Source organism: Chiloscyllium punctatum, chromosome 3 (assembly GCF_047496795.1).
Source record: "Chiloscyllium punctatum isolate Juve2018m chromosome 3, sChiPun1.3, whole genome shotgun sequence".
Lineage (NCBI taxonomy): Eukaryota > Metazoa > Chordata > Chondrichthyes > Orectolobiformes > Hemiscylliidae > Chiloscyllium > Chiloscyllium punctatum.
In genome coordinates, this window is record NC_092741.1 from 97,690,342 (window position 1) to 97,713,130 (window position 22,789).

Sequence of the window (22,789 nt, forward strand, 5' to 3'; positions counted from 1 at the left end):
AGGGAGCAACAATGAGAAGAGAGCAAACCCCTTCGATCGATTGGATAATCTGGATACAGATCACTGCTTCTCTTTTGAGGGTCTTCAGGCTTGTTGTTAGACCTGGACTGTCCCGTTTGAATGAGAATTTCTGTGAACCAAAAGGAACTCTTTGAAATATTGGCTAAGTTGTAAGAAGCTTTACTCTCCCATTTGAATTGCTCCATGTGTTTTGAAAATCCTTGATGCTCAAATTGACACTGTCCATACCAGAAAATGAAAAGCAGAAGATTATGAAGTACCACTGAATGCACCATAACACAATGAATTGGAAAGGAAATTGTTTTCATAATGCTGTGATTATTTGTAAAAAAGGTGAACTGCTAATAATCATAAGGATGTTTTGGAGAGAGTGCAGAATCTTCTCAAAGGATAAAGAGATCAGCAGGACATTGTTGTGTACATTGGAACCAACGACATAGGAAGAGAAAAGGATGAAGTTCTGAAAAGAGAACATATGAAATTAAGCAAGAGGTTAATACTAATATTTGTATTACTCCTGGTGCAAAGTGCAGGGGAAAGTAGGAATAGATGAATGCATGGCTGAGGATCTGATGCAGGGGAGAAGGATTCACATTTTTTGATTATTAGAATCACTTTTGGTGTAGAAATGATCTGTTTAAGAAAGACATGAATTGAAAGGGGACTAATATACTGACAGGGGAATTTGCTAGAGCTGCATGGGAGGATTTAAACTAGTAAGGCGAGGGGGGGGGGGGGAGGGGGGATTCCCAAATCGTTCTGCTATGATGTGTATTTTGTTAATGCGAATTCGCTGTAACATGATTGCTGAATTAGGGACACTTTTTCTTAAGCGCTGTTTCTAAAGCGTGATCTTTCTATAATGCGGGGTTGCACAAAAACGCAACCATCGCATTACAGAAGAACTACCTGTTGTGAGAAAAGAGATCAGTCTAAGGCTGGAGCAGTTGGGAAAAGGAGCACGTCAAACAGTCAAGGCAGGCAGGAGCAAGTAGAGAACAAGGTAGTCAGAGTCATAGTCATAGAGAAGTACAGCACTGAAACAGACACTTCGGTCCAACCTGTCCATGCTGGCCAGATATCCTAGTCCCATTTGACAGCACTTCTTGACCATGTTCATTCCCTAGGATGGACTGATAAATTAAACTGCTAGAGGCCTGACAGATAAGGCAGATTAACTCAGGGCATGGTTGGGAACATGGGATTGGGATATCACAGTAATACAGAGTTGTGGCTCAGAGATGGACAAGACTGGCAGCTACATTTTCCAGGGTATAGATGCTATAGGAATGATAGAAGAGGGGTGGGGGCAAGTGAGGAGGGGGAGTGATGTGTTTGATTAGGGACAATATTTCGGCTATACTTAGGGAGGTTTCTGGGGAGTGTGTCCAATGAAGTTATTTGGGTAGAACTAAGATATAAGAATGGGATGATAATTTTATTGGAATTGTACTACAGATCCCCAAATAGTTAATGTGAAATTGAGAAACAAATTTGTAAGAAGATCTATTATCTGTCAGAATAATAAAAGGGCTTGGATAGAGAGGAATTTGTTATGTGTACAAGAAATTTTTCTTATTCAGTATGTGAAAATACCTACTAGAGAAGGAGTAAAACTTGATCATCTCTTGGGAAACAAGGTAAGGCATGTGACTGAGGTGTCATTGGGGGAGCACTTTGGGGTCAGTGATCATAATTCTATTAGTTTAAAAAAATTGGAAAAGGATAGATCTGACCTAAAAGTTAAAATTCTAGATTGGAGGAAGGCAAATTTTGATTGTATTAAGCCAGAACTTTTAAAAGTAGATTTTTCCTGGTTATTCGCAAGTAAAGGGATGGCTGGAAAATGGGAAGCCTTCAAAAATGATGATAGTCCAGAGAGAATACATTCCTGTTAGGATGAATGCTGGATGACTAGAGAAATTGAGGTTCCAGTCAAGAAAAAGAAGGAAGTATATGTTGGGAATAGACAGTAGGGATTAAGTGAATCCCTAGAAAAGCGTAAGGACAGTAGGAGTATACTCAAGAGGGAAAAAGGGAAGAGAAAACAGGGACAGAAGATAGCTTTGGCAAATAGGGTTATGGAGAGTCCAAAGGGATCCTACAAATACATTAAAAAGTAAATAGGGAGAGAATAGGGCCCTTAAAGATCAGCAAGACTGCCTATGCGTGGAATTGCAGGATATGGGGAGATACTAAACAAGTATTTTGCATCAGTGTTTAGTACAGAGAAGGATGTGGAAGCTAGAGAACTTGGAGGAAGCAATGGCAATATCTTGAAAAGTGTCTGTATTACAGAGGACATCTTAAAATGCATAAGGATGGATAAATCCCTAGGACCTGATCAGGTGTACCCTAGAGCTCTGTGGGAAGCTAGGGAAGTGATTGTTGGGCCCCTTGCTGAGAAATTTGCATCTTCGATAGGCACAGGTGAGGTGCCAGAAGACTGGAGGTTGGCTAACGTGGAGCCATTATTTAAGAAAGGTTGTAAGGAAAAGTCAGGAACTATAGACCAATGAGCCTGACAACAATGGTTGGCAAGTCGTTGAAGGGGATTCTAAGGGACAGGATTTACATGTATTTGAAAGGCAAAGACTGATTAGGGATAGTCAACATAGCTTTGTGCGTGAGAAATCATGACTTAATATCCTGACCAAGTTTTTTGAGGAAGTGATGAAGAGGATTGATGAAGGCAGAGTGGTGGATGTGGTCTATATGGACTTCATTAAGATGTTTGACAAGGTTCTGCATGATGGACTGGTTTACAAGGCTAGATCATATGAAATACAGGGAGAACTAGCTATTTAGATACAGAAATTGCTTAAAAGACAGAGACAAAGGGTAGTGGTGGACAGTGATTTTTGGACAGGAGGCCTGTGACCAGTAGTGTACCACAATGATTGGTGTTGGGTCCACTACTTTTTGTCATTTATTTAAATATATGGATGTGAATACAGGAGGTATGGTTAGTAAGTTTGCAGATGATACCAAAGTTGGAGGTGTAGTGGACAGCCAAGAAGGTTATTTCAGAGTATAACGGGACCTTAATTAGATGGGCGGAGGAGTGGCAAATGGAATTTAATTTAGAAAAATGTGAGGTGCTACATTTTGGAAAAGCAAATCAGGGCAGGATTTATACACTTAATGGTAAGATCCTGGGTGGTTTTGCTGAACAAAGAAACCTTGGAGTGCAGGTTCATAGTTCCTTGAAAGTAGAGTCACAGATGGTCAGGATAGGGAAGAAGGCATTTGGTATGCTTGCCTTTCTAAAGGGAAAACTTTTAAATTGCATGTCGCCTATAATGTACTTCGTTCGCTAACACTTTAACTGCTATGTCAACTGTGCGATTCTTGTATGGTGCAGGGTTGCACAGGAACTATCATGTTATAAAAGAAATGACTGTAGATTAATTTTGGATATCTGGTTAGCATGAATGAGTTGGACTGAAGGGTCTGTTTCAATGCTGTACATCTCTATGACTCCATGACTATAGTGCTGCACAGGACCAGAGAACTGCTGAGAAAAGTGATATGCTTTCAAAGCATTGCACAGTCCCGTAATACACGAATTCTAAATTTCAAAGTAAGCTGTAATTTAGACTACATTAGGAAAGGATACTGATTTATTGGCAAGTCAGTCAAAGCATTGTAATGAACAGAGCACCAGAGGTCACTTGCAAACCGACCTCCACCAATCCTCCCCACAACCATCATGTTTTGTTTATTTCAAATAAGGCATAATTCCTGAACAAATTATTTTTACCTATAGAGGACTGTACTTTGTGCATGAATACATTCAGTTTCTAGCAATTGCAAGTGATACAAATGATTATCCATGATCTAGACTCATGCAGCAGGCTGAAGGGGTGAATGGCCTACTCCTCTCCTTTGTTCCTAAATATTTTTTAATTATGTGAGCCCATCTGATCATCTTAACTTGGCTACGAGTATTAGAATAAACCATTGGGATTGTTCAGTAAGTGCTGCACAATTGCAGACTCACATCTAATGACAGACATTTTGATCTGATGTTTTTAAGCATCAGATGGTTGAGTACAATTAATATTCTAGATAAAAGTGATGCTAGAAAAGCACAGCCAGTCAGGCAGCATCCAAGGAGAAGGAAAATCATCGTTTCGGGTAAAAGCCCTTCATCAGGACTGAAGGCAGGGAGCCTCCAGGGTGGAGAGATAAATGGGAGAGGGGTAGGGCTGAGGAGAAGGTAACAAAGAGTACAATAGGTGAATGTAGGTGGGGATGGAGGCGATAGGTTAGAGAGGAGGGTGGAGCGGATAGCTGGGAAGGAAGATTGGCAGGTAGGACTGGTCATGAGGATGGTGCTGAGCTGGAAGGTTGGAACTGGGGTAAGGTGGGGGTAGGGGAAATGAGGAAACTAGTGAAGTCCACATTGATGCCCTGGGGTTGGAGTGTTCAGAGTCGGAAGATGAGGCATTCTTCCTCCAGGCATTGGGTGGTGAGGGAATGGTGGTGGAAGAGACCCAGGACCTGCATGTCCTCGGCAAAGTGGGAGGGGGAGTTGAAATGGTGGGCCATGGGTGGTGGGCTTGATTAGTGCTGGTGTCCCAGAAATGTTCCCTAAAGCGCTCTGCGAGAAGGTGTCCAGTCTCCCCAATGTAGAGGACACTGCATCAGGAGCAATGGATACAATAAATGACATTGGTAGATGTGCAGGTGAAACTTTGATGGATGTGGAAGGCTCCTTTGGGGCTTTGGATGGAGGTGTGGGCAGAGGTGTGCGTGCAGGTTTTGCAATTCTGGCAGTGGCAGGGGAAGGTGCCAGGAGGGGAGGGTGGGTTGCTGGGGTGCGTGGACCTGACCAGGTAGTCATGGAGGGAACGGTCTTTGCGGAAAATGGAAAGGGGTGGGAGGGAAATATATCCCTCATGGTGGGGTCCGTTTGGAGGTGGCGGAAATGTTGGCAGAGGATGCGGTTTATGCAAAGGTTGGTGGGGTGGAAGGTGAGGTCCAGGGGGGTTCTGTCCTTGTTATGGTTAGATGGGTGGAGTTTGAGGGTGGAGGTGCGGGATGTGGACGAGACACATTGGAGGGCATCTTCAACCACGTAGGAAGGGAAATTGCGGTCTTTAAAGAAGGAGGCCAACTGCTGTGTTCTGTGGTAGAACTGATCCCCCTGGGAGCAGATACTTTTGCTTACAATTAATATTCTGCCTATTGCAAATAGCCAAAGGGATGTACTGTTGGTGATGAACTGTCAGTCATTTGGATGTACAGCTTATATATCTGGCATTGAACTAGTGCTAACATACATACACAACAAATTCAACATCTGCAGGCAAGACTCCCATTTCTGTGAACTTTTAGCCTATTTTTCAATCATTCAATGGGATTCTCAGGAACAGAACCTTGTGGATCTGGAAGACAGAGTGTATCACATTATCCATGTGTGTGATAGGCAGTCTTCTCAGTTTGATAGTATCATCCTCTTTGTGGAAGGTTCCACTCATGTTGCTATTACATTGTGAAACAAAGACCTGCAACTCTAGCCAAAGTACTCCCTAAGCTGCATGGCTGTGTGCACTGCAGCCCCTCCAATATTCCATGCACCATAATCAGTGTTGGACTGCTGACAAGGCAATGACTTCTGGTTCCTGAAGTCGCTGCTGCGCATAGTTCTAGGAAGCCCTGGTAACCAGCCAAAAAAATTAGAGGGAGCAGTACAAACAGCTGAAGTGTTTGAGAGAATTTACTCTTCCAGGATTGTTTAGATTAGATTAGATTAGATTAGATTAAACTGCACTGAACACTTTTCAGAACCAAAGGTGACCTTATGTCAATTTGTGAATATGCATGATACTCACTGGGCAATGGTCTGATTGCAATATGCATTATCCTGCAGCTTCGTTTTGATGCATCCTCTTTCAGTGCCAAGCTCACATGCTGAGCAAATGGCTTGGGCCTTCATTATGAGATTGCTTTTAGAATAAATTATGATAACACCAGGTTATAGTTCAACAGGATTATTTGAATTCACAAGCTTTCAAAGACCTGCCCCTTCATCAGGTGAAGACTTATTAATAACAGAAATTCATATTTAAAAAATTGAGACAAAGTCCATCTTTATTCAATTCGCAGCTCATGGGTTCCCAACATTGAGTAAAAGATTGGAATCACATTTTCAACTGCTGCAGAAAGCAGACATCGAAGTTGCTGAATCTCAGGCTGTTGAAATCCTGGACCGGTCCGCCATGCCACCAAAGCTGCCACCTGGTCGCTGAAGCCAGAAGACACCACAGAAGCTGCCTGAAGGGATTTTAGGCTGTTGGAATCCCAGGCAGAACCCACCTCACCACTGAAGACACTGCTGGCCTGGGCCATTGGAATACTGGGCTGGACCCATCACGCCATCGAAGACACTGAAGCTGTCAAAGCAGACCACCATTCTATAGAGCCCAGAAGAACATCGCTACAATGGCCACAAGGAATGGGCCACTCTGCCTTTGTCACTGCAGCAGTCTCTGAAACATCTTGGATAGCATCTCATTCCAGATATGATCTCTTCTCCCTGACTATGTGAAGCCTTCTAATTGTGTAGTTTCACCAGCTCATCTCTTAAATAGACCTGAGATGACTCATAATAGTTAAGTTAAGGCCAATCTTGAAACCAATGGAGCCAAATAAATTGTTATTGAAATAACTCCATGAAGGTGGTATCGCATCACCAAGTTGCCCTTTATTCGTGCATAGTATATGACACTGACCCAGCTAGCTCAGAGCTTGCTCCTAAAGTGAACAGAACCTCTGACACTTCTGTTTATATCTGTCAGCCAGGGCTCCTTGATTGGACCATGCTAACAGCCCCAGTCAGGGAACTCATATTCTTAGAGATCCACCTGGCTGATCCTATTCCAATCACTAACATTGTGACTAGGTAAGTGGGGGGAGGGGAACTGCAAATCAGCTCCCCTCTTTTTAACCTTTCAATTGGCTACACTAAGAATTTCAAATTATTTCAACACCCAGCTATATTACAACTCAATTAAATGTGGTGATCGTCCAAATTAATGAGCTAATTACAAGTTTCTCTTGAATGAAAGGAAGAGGAATTTTATTATTTACTAACCCTGAGAAAAATAATGAAACACTGTTTCCAAAGAAGGGTCACTCGACCCAAAATGTAAACTCTGATTTCTCTCCACAGATGCTGCCAGACCTGCTGAGCTTTTCCAGCAATTTCTGTTTTTGTTTCAGGTCTTACGTATTGATGGTTTCATGAGACTGACCCAATCTGGTCAGGTTCTCACTGTGACCACCTCAAGTCAGTGTTTTTCCTTTTTTAAAACTACTTTTGCCCATGAAAGATCTTAGGTATTAAAAGTCTGATAATGTAATTTGAAAATTGATTTTTCTCAACTACCATGTTGAAGAAATAGAGCTCCTTAAATGCCTTCAGTTCAGACGTGACATTAGTCACGGAATGGGGCCCATCAAGCTATGTCAGGAAATTTTTATTTGCAGGTGCAGAACAAAATATAACAAATTTCTCATCACATATGGGAAATATATAGTCAGCACGAGATGAGGGGACATTCCATTGAAAACTTATTTTTTATGAAAGAGAACAAAAATGTTAATGACAGCTGACTCTAGCAAGGATCGTCCTCCAATGAATATAGCTACAGAACATGTTGACTCATCTAGATTGCAAGATATAGTGGCATGGTGCAAATGTCTATGGCTTCCTTACGTGGTATACTGTATTAGTGAATCGTCTTGCAATGTCAAAAGAAAGCATAGGTACAACATTTCTATTCATTGGCAATTTGCATATAGTTACTGCAAAGGTGAAGCAATCCTTCACTGTCTAAGTGAAATGCTCAGAACTAATTGTAGAAACTTACACAAACATATCACCAATTGATGTTACGCAGAGTTGGTCATAAATAAGATCGGTTGTAATTTGACATTAGTATGTGCTTCTTGTGTGGTCTTACATATGTTGATGTACAGAACCATGAGGATGACATACACTTGTGTCTTCTTTTGTAACTTAATTTTCAGTAGGACTGTGTGATGATGTGGGTCCAATGGATATGATTTCAATGACAATTCCAATCCTTTACTGCGAATTGCAAATATTTATGTCTGGATGGCATTAATAGCTGCAATACAGCACTTATTCATGCTGCATATAAGAATCAGGTTAGTCACTGGGGATCAATCAAAGCATGTGTTAAATCAGCTGTATTTTCAAGATCTCAGTGTTTTCTGTGGACACTGAATTCTGATGGGATAGCTAAGAATGGTGGAGGTAAAACCTTCAATAATACCTCTTCTCATTTGATGTGAATAGGAACATCAAAATTAAAACCATGCATAATGACAAACTCCTCACTTTCAGAAACTGGATGATCAAAAGAATCCAGTACATGTTTGGCGCCATTATTCATTGTACTCATGAAACACTTCTCCTTGAGTGGGTTTACAATATGGGCATGTTTCAAGCTGGTATTCTTTATAGTGTGGTCATCTATTGAGGAAATACGGCAGCAATGAAAAAAAATGGAAGAAATCTCCATACTTCAGAACAAATGCAGTGCAAATCATGGCATAAATTAATAATCGAACAAGTAGTTTGCCCAGTCTTGTTCTGCATAGTACTCTCTTATTTGTGATAAATATACCACTTGAGCATTTTCCGCACTCTTGGATATGAAAACTGGTACAACCTTAGCTCCAATACACTCTTGGAGAAATGAAATAGAGAAGTGCCCAGTCTACCTCAAATAATCCTGGAAAGTTGAGGTTTCTCAAAAGTTGTCCAGTTCCCACTGCTAAGATGCAGTAGAAACCCAAATGGTATTTTCCACTACTAGGATGCTGCCATCAAACAAAAACAATGTTCTGCACAAGTAAATGATATGGTATATACATTTCAGTGCTGATGCTGTAAGTCCCAGTGCTTAGTTGATCACTATTGCATGCACCATATTTCCTAATGGAAATGGCTCTCACCTGCCCCAATCTCCCAAGTTACTAACTGTCCTGCTCTCTGTGTTTTCTACTTACTCACTGGTGACACCTCACCATTTTTCCTTCATCTGGCATCATGACTCAGAGCTCTTCCATCTATTTCAATCATATTGAAAGAGCTTGTCCTTTCAGCTGTCTGTCCATTAGCTGTGCTCAATTAGGTTTTGCTGGCAAAATGCGGAGATAGGGCTGAGACTCCTCAGTATCAGTTTCATGGAGTTTCATGGAAGGTTTCCCTTTGTAAGCCCTACAGCCTTTCTCATTCAATATTCTGCTGCTCACCTGATTAATTATGCAACTAGCCTCTATAGCACACCTCTTGTATAATTTTGTGAGCAGAGACAGAGATGCTCACTGCCGTCAGGATCTCCCAACACTCATGGTGTCGGTGCCATATTTAAATCTCAGCTGTGAACCATCTCAAATTCTGCAAATTAGGAACAACCATTCCAAATGGTTTATACAATCACAACTTAAAATAAATAGCTGAGAAAAGGAATATGAAATTCTGGTAGATGGGATAATGGACAGGAGGATTATCCTCTTAAGACAACCAATGAGAGCACAGCTCTAGACACTGCCAACCTGCACAGCTTTGGAGATGCCGGTGTTGGACTGGAGTGTACAAAGTTAAAAATCACACAACACCAGGTTGTAGTCCAACAGGTTTAATTGGAAGCACACTAGCTTTCGGAGCGACGCTCCTTCATCAGGTGGTAGTGGAGGGCTCAATCCTAACACAGAATTTATAGCAAAAATTTACAGTGTGATGTAACTGAAATTATACATTGAAAAATTGAATGTCTGTTGAGTCTCTCATCTGTTTGAATGCCATGATAATTTCACTTCTTTCATGTGTAAATCACGAAAACGTTTTAAAAAAAATTGCATTCTCAGGTTAGCTGTTAGCAATGGGTAATTGCTAGACAATATGTTGAAGGTGTTAGCCCCCTGCCTTCTCTGTCTATGCCATGATATTTAGATTGATTCTAATCGATAAAGTGAGATAACAGAGTTTTACATGAATTCATGCAGTTTTTGAGGAAAGTACAAAGTAATTTTGCAAGTACAAATTCACTCCACAAAATATATGTGTGCATGTGGGTCTTTGTGTGTGTGTGTGTGTGTGTGTGTGTGTGTGTGAGAGTGTGTGAGTGTGTGTGTGTGTGTGTGTGTGTGTGTGTGTGCGTGTGCGTGTGCGTGTGTGTGTGTCTGGGTTGGGGATTGTGAGTGTGAGAAAGTGTATGTGTGTGTGTAGTGAGTGCAGAGTGTCTTAAGTCTGTGAGGGGGTGCATGTGTGAGTGCGGGAGTGTGTGTGTCTGTAAGGGTGTGTGAGGGTGTCTGTGTGCGTGTCTGTGTATATGTGTGTCCATGTGTATGTGTGTATAGGAGTGCCTGTGTGTGTGTGTGTGTGTAGGTGTGTCTGTGTGTGTGTATAGTGCAATGGTGGTCACCTGTAATGTGACATGAACCCAAGGTCCCGGTTGAGGCCCTCCCTATGGGTACCGAACTTAGCTGTCAGCCACTGTTCGGCCACGTTTTGCTGCTGCCTGTCCCGAAGTCCACCTTGGAGGATGGTCACCCGAAGGTCCGAGGTCGAATGCCCTGGACCACTGAAGTGTTCCTCAACTGGGAGGGAACACTCCTGTCTGTTGATTGTTGTGCGGTGCCCATTCATCCGTTGTTTTAGTCTTTGCTCAGTTTCCCCAATGTACCATGCCTCAGGGCATCCTTGCCTGCAACGTATAAGATAGACAATGTTGGCTGAGTCACATGAGTACCTGCCATGTACAAAGTGGGAGGTGTCCCCACACGTAATGGTGGTATCTATGTTCACACTCTGATACGTCTTGCAGCGCCTACTGTGACAGGGTTGTATGGAGTTGTCCTGAGAGCCGGGCAGCTTGCTACGAACAATGATCTGTTTGAGGTTTGGCGGTTGTTTAAAGGCAAGTAGTGGAGGTGTGGGGAAGGTCTCGGTGAGGTGCTCATCCTCATTGATAATGTGTTGCAGGTCACGAAGAACATGGCGTAGTTTTTCAGCCCCTGGAAATACTGGACAATGAAGAGTACCCAGTCAGTTGCAGCATGTGTCTGTCTCCTGAGGAAGTCATTACAGTTCCTTGCTGTGGTACATTGGAACTGGAGGTCGATGAGTTGGACATCACACCCCATTCTTATGAGGGCATCCATGATTACTTCCAGGTGCCCGTCACGTTCCTCCTCATCTGAGCAGATCCAGTGTACGCGTAGGGCTTGTCCATAGGGGATGGCTGTTTTAATATGTTTGGGTGGAAGTGTAGCATTGTGAGGTTGTCTGTGGGTTTGCGGTAGAGTGTGGTGCTGAGGTGTCCATCCTTGATGGAGATGCATGTGTCCATGAATGAGACAGATAGTCGAGAGTAGTCCATGGTGAGATTGATGGTGGGATGAAACTTGTTGATATCACTGTGTAGTTTTATCAGTGATTCCTCGCCATGGGTCCAGAGGAAGAAAATGTCATCAATGTACCTGGTGTATAATGTTTGTTGGAGATCCTGCATAGAGAAGAAGTCTTGTTCGAACCTGTGCATAAATATGTTGGGGTGCAAATTTGGTCCCCATGGCTGTTCAATGTGTCTGGATGAAGAACTGGTTGTTAAACGTGAAGACATTGTGAGCAAGGATAAAGCAGATGAGTTGTAGGATGGTGTTTGGAAATTGGCAGTTGTTGGTGTTGAGTACTGAGGCTGTTGCCGCGATGCCATCATTGTGGGGGATGCTGGTGTAGAGTGTGGAAATGTCCATTGTGACAAGGAATATTCCCGGTTCGACTGGTCCAGGGGTGCTGAGTTTCTGTAAGAAATCCATAGTGTCGCGACAGAAGCTGGGATCCCCTGTACAGTAGGTTTCAAGATGCCTTCAACATAGCCAGAGAGATTCTCACATAGGGTCCCATTGCCCGATACGATGGGACATCCTAGTGTGTTGGCTTTGTGTACCTTTGGAAGGCAGTAAAAGTCACCTACACGAGAAGTACATGGGATGAGGACACGTAGGGAACTCTGAAGGACTGGATCCAAAGTTCTGATCAATGTGTTTAATTCATGGGCATGTTCTTTGGTCGGATCAGCTGGTAGTTGCCTGTAGTGCTCCTGGTTGTTCAGTTGTCGATACACTTCCTTACAGTAATCTGTTCTATTTTGAATGACAATGGCTCCTCCTTTATCTGCTGGTTTGATGACAATGTTGTGATTGGTTTTGAGAGCCTGGATGGCATTGCATTGTGAACGGGTGATGTTTTGCTCTACCTTGTGCGTACGGCTGATGAATCTTGAATTTTTTTTTTCCTGACAGTTTGAGCATACATGTCAAGCCCAGGGCAAGTGGCCCTCTGGTGGGGTCCAAGTTGACACCTTCTTTGGTCACTCTGGACAGAGATAGCCAACCAGGTCGATGCAATTTTCACTGTTATGACCTTCTTCATTCCACACGATTAACTGTTGACATCTTCTTACTGCTACCTCACACTCATTCTAACTCTACCATTACACACACCCCGACCTCGACTTATGGTCTACAACTCTCAGTATTGCATGCAGCATATTTCCTAATGGAAATAGTTCTCACCCGTCCCGACCTCCCAAGTGACTAACTGTCCTGCTCCCTGTGCTTCCTACTACTCATTGGTGACAGCTCACCATTTTTCTTCATCTGGGATCATTACTCAGAGCTCTTCCATCTACTTTGATCATATTCAAACCCTTCCGACATCCCACTGCAATCGCCTGGATTGACATCTTCACAGCATACAATGACTGACATAATTGTAATCATCAGACTGGTTTGACTTCACCTGTATGACTGACCATGACTGACCCCTTTATACTGAGATTGGATGATGCCCTCATCTGAATGTGGCATGAGGTGTATTCACCTGACTGAGGACTTAATCCCATGAGACTTTCAGACATGGCCATTCAATCGAAGCACTGGGCATGTATTTACAATATAAGCTGCTAGCATGTGTCCTAGAAGGACATAGATATGGCATGGTGCTGTATTGTATAATGCCTACTTCATTGACTACTTAGTGCTGGCAACCATGACAAGTTGCTTAGCTTTCTGTCTGTGCAAAAGTTAAGAAAACCATACAAAAGGGCGGCACGGTGGCACAGTTGCCTCACAGCGCCAGAGACTCAGGTTCAGTTCCCACCTCAGGTGACTGACTGTGTGGAGTTTGCACATTCTCCCCGTGTCTGCGTGGGTTTTCTCCGGGTGCTCCAGTTTCCTCCCACAATCCAAAGATGTGCAGGTTAGGTGAATTGGCCATGCTAAATTGCCCATAGTGTTAGGTGAAGGGGTAAATGTAAGGGAATGGGTCTAGGTGGGTTGCACTTCGGCGGGTCGGTGTGGACTTGTTGGGCCGAAGGGCCTGTTTCCACACTGTAAGTAATCTAATCTAATCTAAAACTACTACCCAGTGGCTCTGACCTCCATAATCATGAAGCATCGAGAGACTGGTCATTCCCTCCCAGCCTGTCTTGATCTCCTGCAATTTGCCCACCAACATAACAGGTCCACAGTGGACACCATTTCCCCAGCCCTAGAACATCTGGATAAAAAGGACACCTAAGTCAGACTCCTACTCATTGACTACAGCTCCATCTTCAATACAATATTCCCCCCTTCAGACCAAAAACTCAGACCTAGGTCTCGGCTCCACCCTCTCCAATAGGATCCTCAGCTTACTGATCCACAGACCATAATCAGTGATAATCCACAATAACCCTCAATACTGGAGCCCTCCAAGGATGTGTTCTGAGCCTGTTACTGTACTGCCTGTATAGCCATGACTGTATAGCTAAATTCTGAATGAACATCATTTACAAGTTTGTTGATGACACCATTGTGGTTGGACAGATATCAGCATGCAGAAAGGAGATAGAAGGCATGGTGTCATGGTGCAATGATAACATTCTCTCTCTCAATGTCAGCAAACACAAGATCATTGACTTCAGGAAGAAAGGAGGAGGACATGCCCCTGTCTAAATGAATGGAACTGAGGTGACAGTGTGGAGAGCGTCAAATTTCTAGCAGTGATGATAACAGGCAACCAGTCCTGGACTTCCCAGTAGATGCGATGGTCAAGAAGACATAACAATGCCTCTTCTTCCTCAGGTGGCTTAATAAGTTTGATATGTCCATAAGGACTCTCACCAACTTCTTCAGAGGCATCATTGAGAGCATACTGTCCAGGTGCATAACAGCCTGGTAAGGCAACCGCTCTGCCCAGGACTGTAAGAAACTACAGAAGGTTGTGTGCACAGTCCAGACCATCATGAAAGCCAACCTCCCATCCATGAATTCCATTTACATTTCTTACTGCCGTAGAAAGGCTGCCAACATCATCAAAGACTCCTTCCACCCTAGTAATGCTCCAGACAATCTCTTCCATCAGGCAAAAGCTTAAACACATGAACCAAAAGCTTTCCTGCTGTAATTAGACTGATGAATGATTCTCTAACTTCAAATGATATTAATCTGGCTAATGTTGATCTTGTTTTGTGCACCTCCTATGCAGTCATAACCTGCATGCTTCACTGTGTCTAAGCCCCCTATGATTTGTATATCCTTGATTGCTATGATCTGCCTGTACTGCTCGCAAAACAAAGCTTTTCACTGTACTTAGGTACATGTGATTACAATAAATCAAATCAAATCAAAGACAAAGCAGGTCATAGGTACTGTGAGTATCCAAGTTAGTGCAAAGTGTGTATGAGTGCTGAGCTAAAGTAGTTGAGATGCCCCCTGTATGAGATGGGTGTCTCCCTGCTAGAAGAACAACCTAGCATGTGTACTGCAATGTAAGACGTCCATGAATTTAAAGTTCAGTGGTGAATTGATGAAGTGTTTTATTGGTTCATCCAAGATCGCCATGGTGATGTGGTGGAGATTGGTGCTTTGCCAATGCCAACTTGGGTGGATGAAGAGTCAAAGTACTACTGCCCATGATGTTACAATGAGGTGCTAGGGAATGATGATCAACATGAAACCCTGGAGAAGACATCAGAAGTTGCACTCGACGATGCTCTCCACCGTATCTCCTCCACTTCCCGCTCCTCCGCCCTTGAGCCCCGCCCCTCCAATCACCACCAGGACAGAACCCCACCTCACCTACCACCCCACCAACCTCCATATACATCGTATCATCTGTCATCATTTCCACCACCTCCAAATGGACCCCACCACAGAGATATATTTCCCTCCCCTACCCTATCAGCGTTCCAAAAAGACCACTCCCTCTGTGACTCCCTCGTCAGGTCCACATTCCCCACCAACCCAACCTCCACTCCCGACACCTTCCCCTGCAACCACAAGAAATGCAAAACTTATGCCCATACCTCCCCCTTTACTTCCCTCCAAGGTCCCAAGGGATCCTTCCATATTTGCCACAAATTCACCTGCACCTCCACACACATCACTTACTGCATCCGCTACACTTGATGTGGCCTCCTCTACATTGGGGAGACAGGCCGCCTACTTGCGAAACGTTTCAGAGAACACCTATGGGACACTCGGACCAACCGACCCAACCATCCCGTGGCTCAACACTTCAACTCCCCCTCCCACTCCACCAAGGATATGCAGGTCCTTGGACTCCTCCATCGCCAGACCATAGCAACACGACGGCTGGAGGAAGAGTGCCTCATCTTCCACCTAGGAATCCTCCAACCACAAGGGATGAACTCAGATTTCTCCAGTTTCCTCATTTCCCCTCCCCCCACCTTGGCTCAGTCCCAACCCTTGAACTCAGCACCACCTTCCTAACATGCAATCTTCTTCCTGACCTCTCCGCCCCCGCCCCCACTCCGGCCTATCACCCTCACCTTATCACCTTCACCTTAACCTCCTTTCACCTATCACATTTCCAATGCCCCTCCCCCAAGTCCCTCCTCCATACCCTTTATCTTAGCCTGCTTGGCACACTTTCCTCATTCCTGAAGAAGGGCTCATGCCCGAAACATCGATTCTCCTGCTCCTTGGATGCTGCCTGACCTGCTGTGCTTTTCCAGCAAGACATTTTCAGCTCATATCATTGAGAGGCGGAGGATCGCCACAGAAAACCATCTAACATTACATATGATTCTGTGACTGAACACTTGCAGAAAAATATTGAATATTCCATAAGAATTACACTAAAAATCAATATGAGATTATTGGTCAGGCTTGCAATATTACTTAGGCTTTCCAGGAGTGACATATATTTATATGCAGAGACCTGAACAAATTTGTTCAGGTTTTGTGTTTTTTAAAATATGGAGATCAATTGTTCCCTGCTGCATTCGCCACAGTCTTGAATCATGAGACTGATTTATAAAAGAAAATTTACTAACAGAACGAACTGAATATTGAGAATGTGTATCTACAGAACATTAATACTTAATAGAGTTGAACTTTTAAGTGTTGACAACTTCCCTGTCAATCTGTTGATACATTCTGTAGAAGACTCAATTAACAGCTTCATACTAACTTGTCCACAAGAGGACGCTATGACTTAATTTCTATAGGTTTACAGTCTTATATAAAACAGGATGAAGTTGCAATAATGTACGTTTGACAAAATATTTGTTTTCATGCTATGAATATATATTTGTCAAAATCAGATTACATTTATTTGACAGATGTCTTTGGGCCACAGGAAAGTTTAGAAGTACTCATCCTACCAAGATATCTGGCAATCTATATTTGAATCTACTATGTTTAAATCTACGTATTTAGATTAGATTACAGTGTGGAAACAGGCCCTTCAGCCCAACAAGTCCACACCGACCCGCCGAAGCACAATCCACCCATACCCCTACATTTACCCCTTTCCTAACACTACGGGCAATTTAGCATGGCCAATTCACCTGACCTGCACATCTTTGGACTGTGGGAGGAAACCAGAGCACCCGGAGAAAACCCTCGCAGATACGGGGAGAAGGTGCAAACTCCACACAGTCAGTCGCCTGAGGCGGTAATTGAAGCCGGGTCTCTCGCGCTGTGAGGCAGCAGTGCTAACCACTGTGCCACCGTGCCGCTCACAAAGGAAGTAGACAACACGTTAATCACAGATTACTGTACAATTCTCAATGACTAATGGATTATTTGGGGTTATGGTCACACAAGATGTAGAATTTTACTTTTCACGAAACTGTCAGTTTGAAAAAAATATAGTTGTAGGCTCAACTTCTAGGAAACATAGTCAAAAGATTATAACCAAACGATTCAGGGGTGTAGTTAAGAAAAACCTTTTCATTGCAAAGGGTGATGGAAATTTGAAACGCACTCAAACAACGTCAATTGATGCCAGATTGGTTAAATTAATACTGAGGTTATTAGATTTTTTTAAAAAATCAATCAAGTTTATCAAAGAGTTAGAGAAAAAATGAGTATATAGCTATCAGATTGGTCATGATTTCATTGTATGGTGTAATAAAGTTTGAGGAACTAAATGGCAAGCTCCTGTTCGTAATGTAATAGCTTGCAGAAATCCAGTATGCAGAAGTTATTTTGGTTTGAAAGGATCAGTCCAAGTTCATAATCTAAGCTGGAGTTTGCAGAGGTCTACATTGATATTTAAAAGTCGGACTGATTTTGCCATTTGTTAAGGTAGTGTAGAATAAAGGAAGATATAACTTTAAATTGTTTTCTCAGCGTAATAATATTAATAAATTTAGATTATAGGATATAGTAGAGTTCAGCAATATCCTTAGTCATGTCCTTCAATTATTTCATCTTAAACATAGATCATCTAAAATGGATGTACAAGACACATGCATTGTGACTATCAATCCCACTGCTGACCAATCGAAATATCAGTGTTATAACTTTTACTTTTGTGCAAGTGTTGGATCTTAGGGCAATTGTCAGTTTAAGCTATTCATTACATTTAAACACAAATACCTTCAAATGCCTTTTTACACAGTACAATGGTTTTCCTTTAACTTGGAGAGGGACAACTATGGTCAGCATTTTACTGACTCACACCAGACGCAAGAATTCTAAACTGAGGAAACAACTCCCATTTCCCAATTGATGAATAAATATAGAAGTTGCCAGAAATGTGGAACAGGTTGAGGAATGACAGAAAGGGGAGTTCAAACTTTAGGTATGAAAAATCAGAAGTCATTACTGAGGGTCTGTTTTATTTGTGTTGAAATATCTGCAATATGTTGAGGTATTTAAGCTTTATTTATTAGGCAGTAATTTAGGGTATGGAAGATGAGCCTAAAATTGTGAAATGCCATCAGCTTGGGTATTTTGGTTGCATTAATATAAAAGTTGCAATAATAATTGTTTTGCAAACCAGCAGTCAGATCCATTGTCACATCGCAGGTATCATATCTAGCCCTTAGATTATCTATGTCTTGGCATGAAAGAATAAAGAAAAACCTAAAGATTTCGGTGAATTCTATTAAATCCTGTAAACTCACCATAATAACATTATTGTTCTGAGAAAGTAGTTGAAATGCTCCGTTATGCCTTCCTTTGTGTTCCTTTTCTTTGTTCTACCCATTATTAATGTGTACAATATGCAGAGCATTTTCTTCCAATAACATGCAAGGAAATTAAATACAAAGCAATTAAAGCATTTAAATATTGCAGAACCCTTTTTAAGTCATATGAAATGCTGTTGGCTTAGATTTCTACGTCAAGGACACTGAAGAAGATTTTCTCACAAACATCTACTTTATTCATTACAAGTTATAGAGTATCAGAAACATTTCAATGATATAATATCCAAAGAGCTTGGAGTGAATAGTGGATAAATGGTGTGGGTTTTACATTCATAGTTTGTTTAAATATTTCTCTGCTTATCTCATATCTTTGCAACATCTTATCATATTTTACAAACAAAAATGAAGACATATGCATGCACAAAACAGCACTGATAAAGATAGTGGGGTTAATTTGTAATTTCACTGGCTGCGTGGTAACATATGGTTCATTCACCTGTTGTACAGCTTGCTCAATTTAATTCCATTCAAACTAATGAGGATAAAATCATGTGACATCAGTAAAAAACACCTAAACTAGAATAATAATTGGATTACTAACACTAAAGAATAGACTTGTAGAAAGTAGTTTCTCCATTAAATGAGTAGTTTTAGATGCATTGACATAAAAAATTATATACAAGAAATGAAAACAAGAAGTTCACAACATCAGAAATAGGAACACATTTAAGATAAATCTAAACTTCTAGATACTGGCAGGCTCTTTCAATAATTTCTATTTTTAATTTCAGAGTTCAGCATTTTTAATTTTTATCTCTAGCTTTTAAGTACAGTATTTCTGGAATTTGCCATGAATTTGCAAACAACTTTAAAAAAGTGTATCTTCCAAATTTTAGTCAGGATTTGGATTATTCTTGTGGAAACGTTCCTTAAATGGGTGGCATGGTAGCTCTGTGGTTAGCACTGCTGCCTCACAGTATCAGGGAGCTAAGTTTAATTCCAACCTTGGGTCACTGACTGTGGAGCTTGCACATTCTCCCCATATCTGTATGGGCTTCCTCCCACAATCCAAAGATGTGCAGGCTAGGTGAATTGGCTATGCTAAGTTGCCCATAGGATACAGGGATATATAGGTTAGGGGTAAGTGTATTGGGGTTGGGCAGATAGCTCTTTAGAGGGTTGGTGTGGATTTTTTGAGCCAAATGGCATGTTTCCACACTGTAGGGATCATTGAATTATTAGAGACTCAAGTAAATAACTTGACTTAAATATTTTACACAACTACTGTATATCTTATACACACAATTGCAAATCTAACGTAACTCATATTTTTAATAAATATTAAGTTACATTTTAAGGAAGAGGCATGTATGTTTTAACAATTAGGAAGAAAAACCATTAATGAAAAAGAAAATTTCAAACTTTGCGATGTCGGAATGCACCATAAGCTTCAATTTTATGAAGAACAACGAAAAAAAACCAAAGAGCTATGGATTCCGAAATTGAGAAACAAAAACACAAACTTCTAAAGAAGGGTCACTGGACCCCAAAAATTAACTCTGCTTTCTCTCCACAGATGCTGCTCGATTGCTGAGTTGTCCCAGCAATTTCTGTTTTTGTTATGAAGAACAGTGCCCTGTCAGTATTTAGAACACAGGCTGTAAAGCCACATCAATTCCACTATACAACTATTTTACTTGAGGACTTGTATTTTAAATTCTTGTGTGAGTATCCCCAAACAAATATGAAGGAGTAAAATATTTAAATATTCCTATAAATGCAGATTAGTAAACAAGCTTATCTCTGTGTTACAGCAAGGATGATATTAAACAATTCTGAAACAAACAAGCCTATATTTTTGTAACCTTTTTATATACTTTTCTTATGATGCCATAGGAAATGACTTTTGTTTTACTCAAAGAATTTTTTTTAGAAAATATGTGAATACTTGGACAAATTATACTTAAAAAGTTGTATTTCATAGAAAAAAAATAATATTTCAGACTTTAAGGACATCATCATATTATTGGAAAAGAATAATACATTTATTTTTATATATGTATCACACAACAATAAGTAACAACATAAGCTTAGATTATTACATGTCTACTTTAGATATACTCACTTGGATAGATTTTGTAGAATTGTTCTATTTGGCCAGTATTGTTATGTATAAGTCTAGAATTAGCTCCATCATCATAGGTAATAAAAAATCCATATAAAATAATGATCACAGCTTCTAGTGCAATTGCCAGAATAGGAAATTTAAAACGCATATTGGTAGAATATGACGCAGGCATCTTGCAGTTTTTCTTTATCTGAGCAAACTTTCTGAGATCTACTGTTGAGTTTAAAAGTGACTTTTAATAACTGCAAACTGATAGGTGGAGAATAAAACTGGCTGGTAGTTCACACCCACAGCAAAAGGGTGGGACCAACTGGCAAACAGCCATATCTCCTTTGCTGGATACTTCCATTTTGTAGTATTTTACAAAGGAAATACTAATAATCATCTAAATTTCTAAGGATTAAGGTTGAGCCCCCAGAAAATATTGCAAATAGGGCAAAAAAAGCAAAATGTGAGAAGCGTTCTGCCTTCACACTTTGCAAAAACAAATTTCCTTTAAAAATCAACAAATAATATGGGTTTGCTTAATTTCTTTTTCTGAAAAATGAATATTAAATTCCAATCCATGTAACTACAAATGCAAAACTAGATGGGAATTGTGCTAACAATCAAAATGAAAGAAAGAAATTGAACTTGTATAGTAGTAGTGACCATCATACAGCTTAGGATAATAACTATGAAGACATAAATAGAGTTAAAAATGATTTTGAGTAGTTGAGAATGAAATTGGGAAAAATAAATGAACAATATTGATGAACAAGAAAGCAGAGCAGCAAGAAAATCTATGAAATCAACACATCAGCAACATTTACAAAATTGCAAAGTTTTCGAATCATACATTGATTAAAAACAGTGGGATGTTTATTTTTCATCATCAGTCCTGTAAGCAACTGTCATCAGATCATAAAACCTTGCAGTACAGAAGAATCTGTACCAACCTAACCACATGAATCTCACTTTCCAGCACTTGGCCAATTAGCCTTGAATACTTTGACGTTTAAATAACTCATCCATGAACTTTTACGAGTGTTCCCACATCTACTGCCCTCCCAGGCTAAGCATTCCAGATTCCCACCATGCTCTGGATAAAAAAAGAATTTCCCAGAATTCCCTCTAAGACTCCTGCCACTCACCTTAAAATTATACTCCCTTGTTATGGACCCTTCAACTCAGCTGCTTCCAATCCACCCTGCTCATCTCCCTCATCATTTTATAAACTTCAAACAGATACCCTCTCAGTCTCTACACTTTAAAGGAAAGAATCCAAGTCTAGTAACCTCTCTTCATAGCTGAATTGCTCCAACCCAGGCAACATCTTGGTGAATCTCCTCTGCACCCTCTCCAGTGCATAACAGATATTTGTATTACCACATTCCTGCATTGTCGCTGCAAACTACAAAAATGAAGATGGAGAGAATAGCCATTGTTAGTGCCACACAATGTTCTAACTCTATCTGGATAATAGCTATTCTTTCCATAGCACCTACACTGTCATGAAACTTTGTTAGAATTGAATGAAGGAACATCACGTGTTATGAATGCTTCCAGCAGTTCGTAACCTTAACTTCTACAAAACAAGAAAAGCATAAAAAGATCAGACCATTAAGGTGTTTTGCAGTTGCAATTACCTAGCAGATGCTGGCCTTAGCAGTATTAAAGTGTTTATAGACAGCCAAAAATAACATCTTGCAAATCATTTCCATTGGACAACATTTGCAAAGATGTTCTGCCTGGGTTGCTTTGGCCAATACTGCTGTGCTGTAAGATGCTGAAAGTCCTGATCCTTCTGGAAAATGCCCTCTTCCCATTTGGTGCAAAGTTGCAGCTCTCACAGAGGAAAATAACTGAGGGTTAAGCAGCATCCTCTGTTTGTACTGTTCTGCAATAAACAACCAAACATGAACCTATTGTGGAGAACATATCTTATTGCCCTGTTGGTCCCAGTTGAAGAAGATGTTACATTTTAGATATGCTAGACATTATGGTTTGATGTTCTGATTACTTCCTCTAAATAATTGTGCCACTGCCCGTCTCGCTGCTGCACAGCATTTCATGGAAACCAAGTGACTGTGGGGTTCTTGCATTGTTTCCACATCATGAGGGCTGAAAGCGACACTACAGGAGGCTGCTGAACATCTGCTGGAGA

General features: G+C 41.2%; 1 protein-coding gene across 1 annotated transcript in view; it reads right to left on the minus strand.

Moving 5' to 3' along the window:
* rhag (Rh associated glycoprotein) overlaps positions 1–20,858 on the minus strand; it is a 45,852-nt gene extending 24,994 nt beyond the window's left edge. The window contains exon 1 of the mRNA XM_072557175.1: positions 20,641–20,858. Within this exon, the coding sequence (XP_072413276.1) occupies positions 20,641–20,815 (175 nt within the window). The 5' untranslated portion in view covers positions 20,816–20,858. The remainder of the gene's footprint in view (positions 1–20,640) is intronic.
* Positions 20,859–22,789: the final 1,931 nt, after the last annotated feature.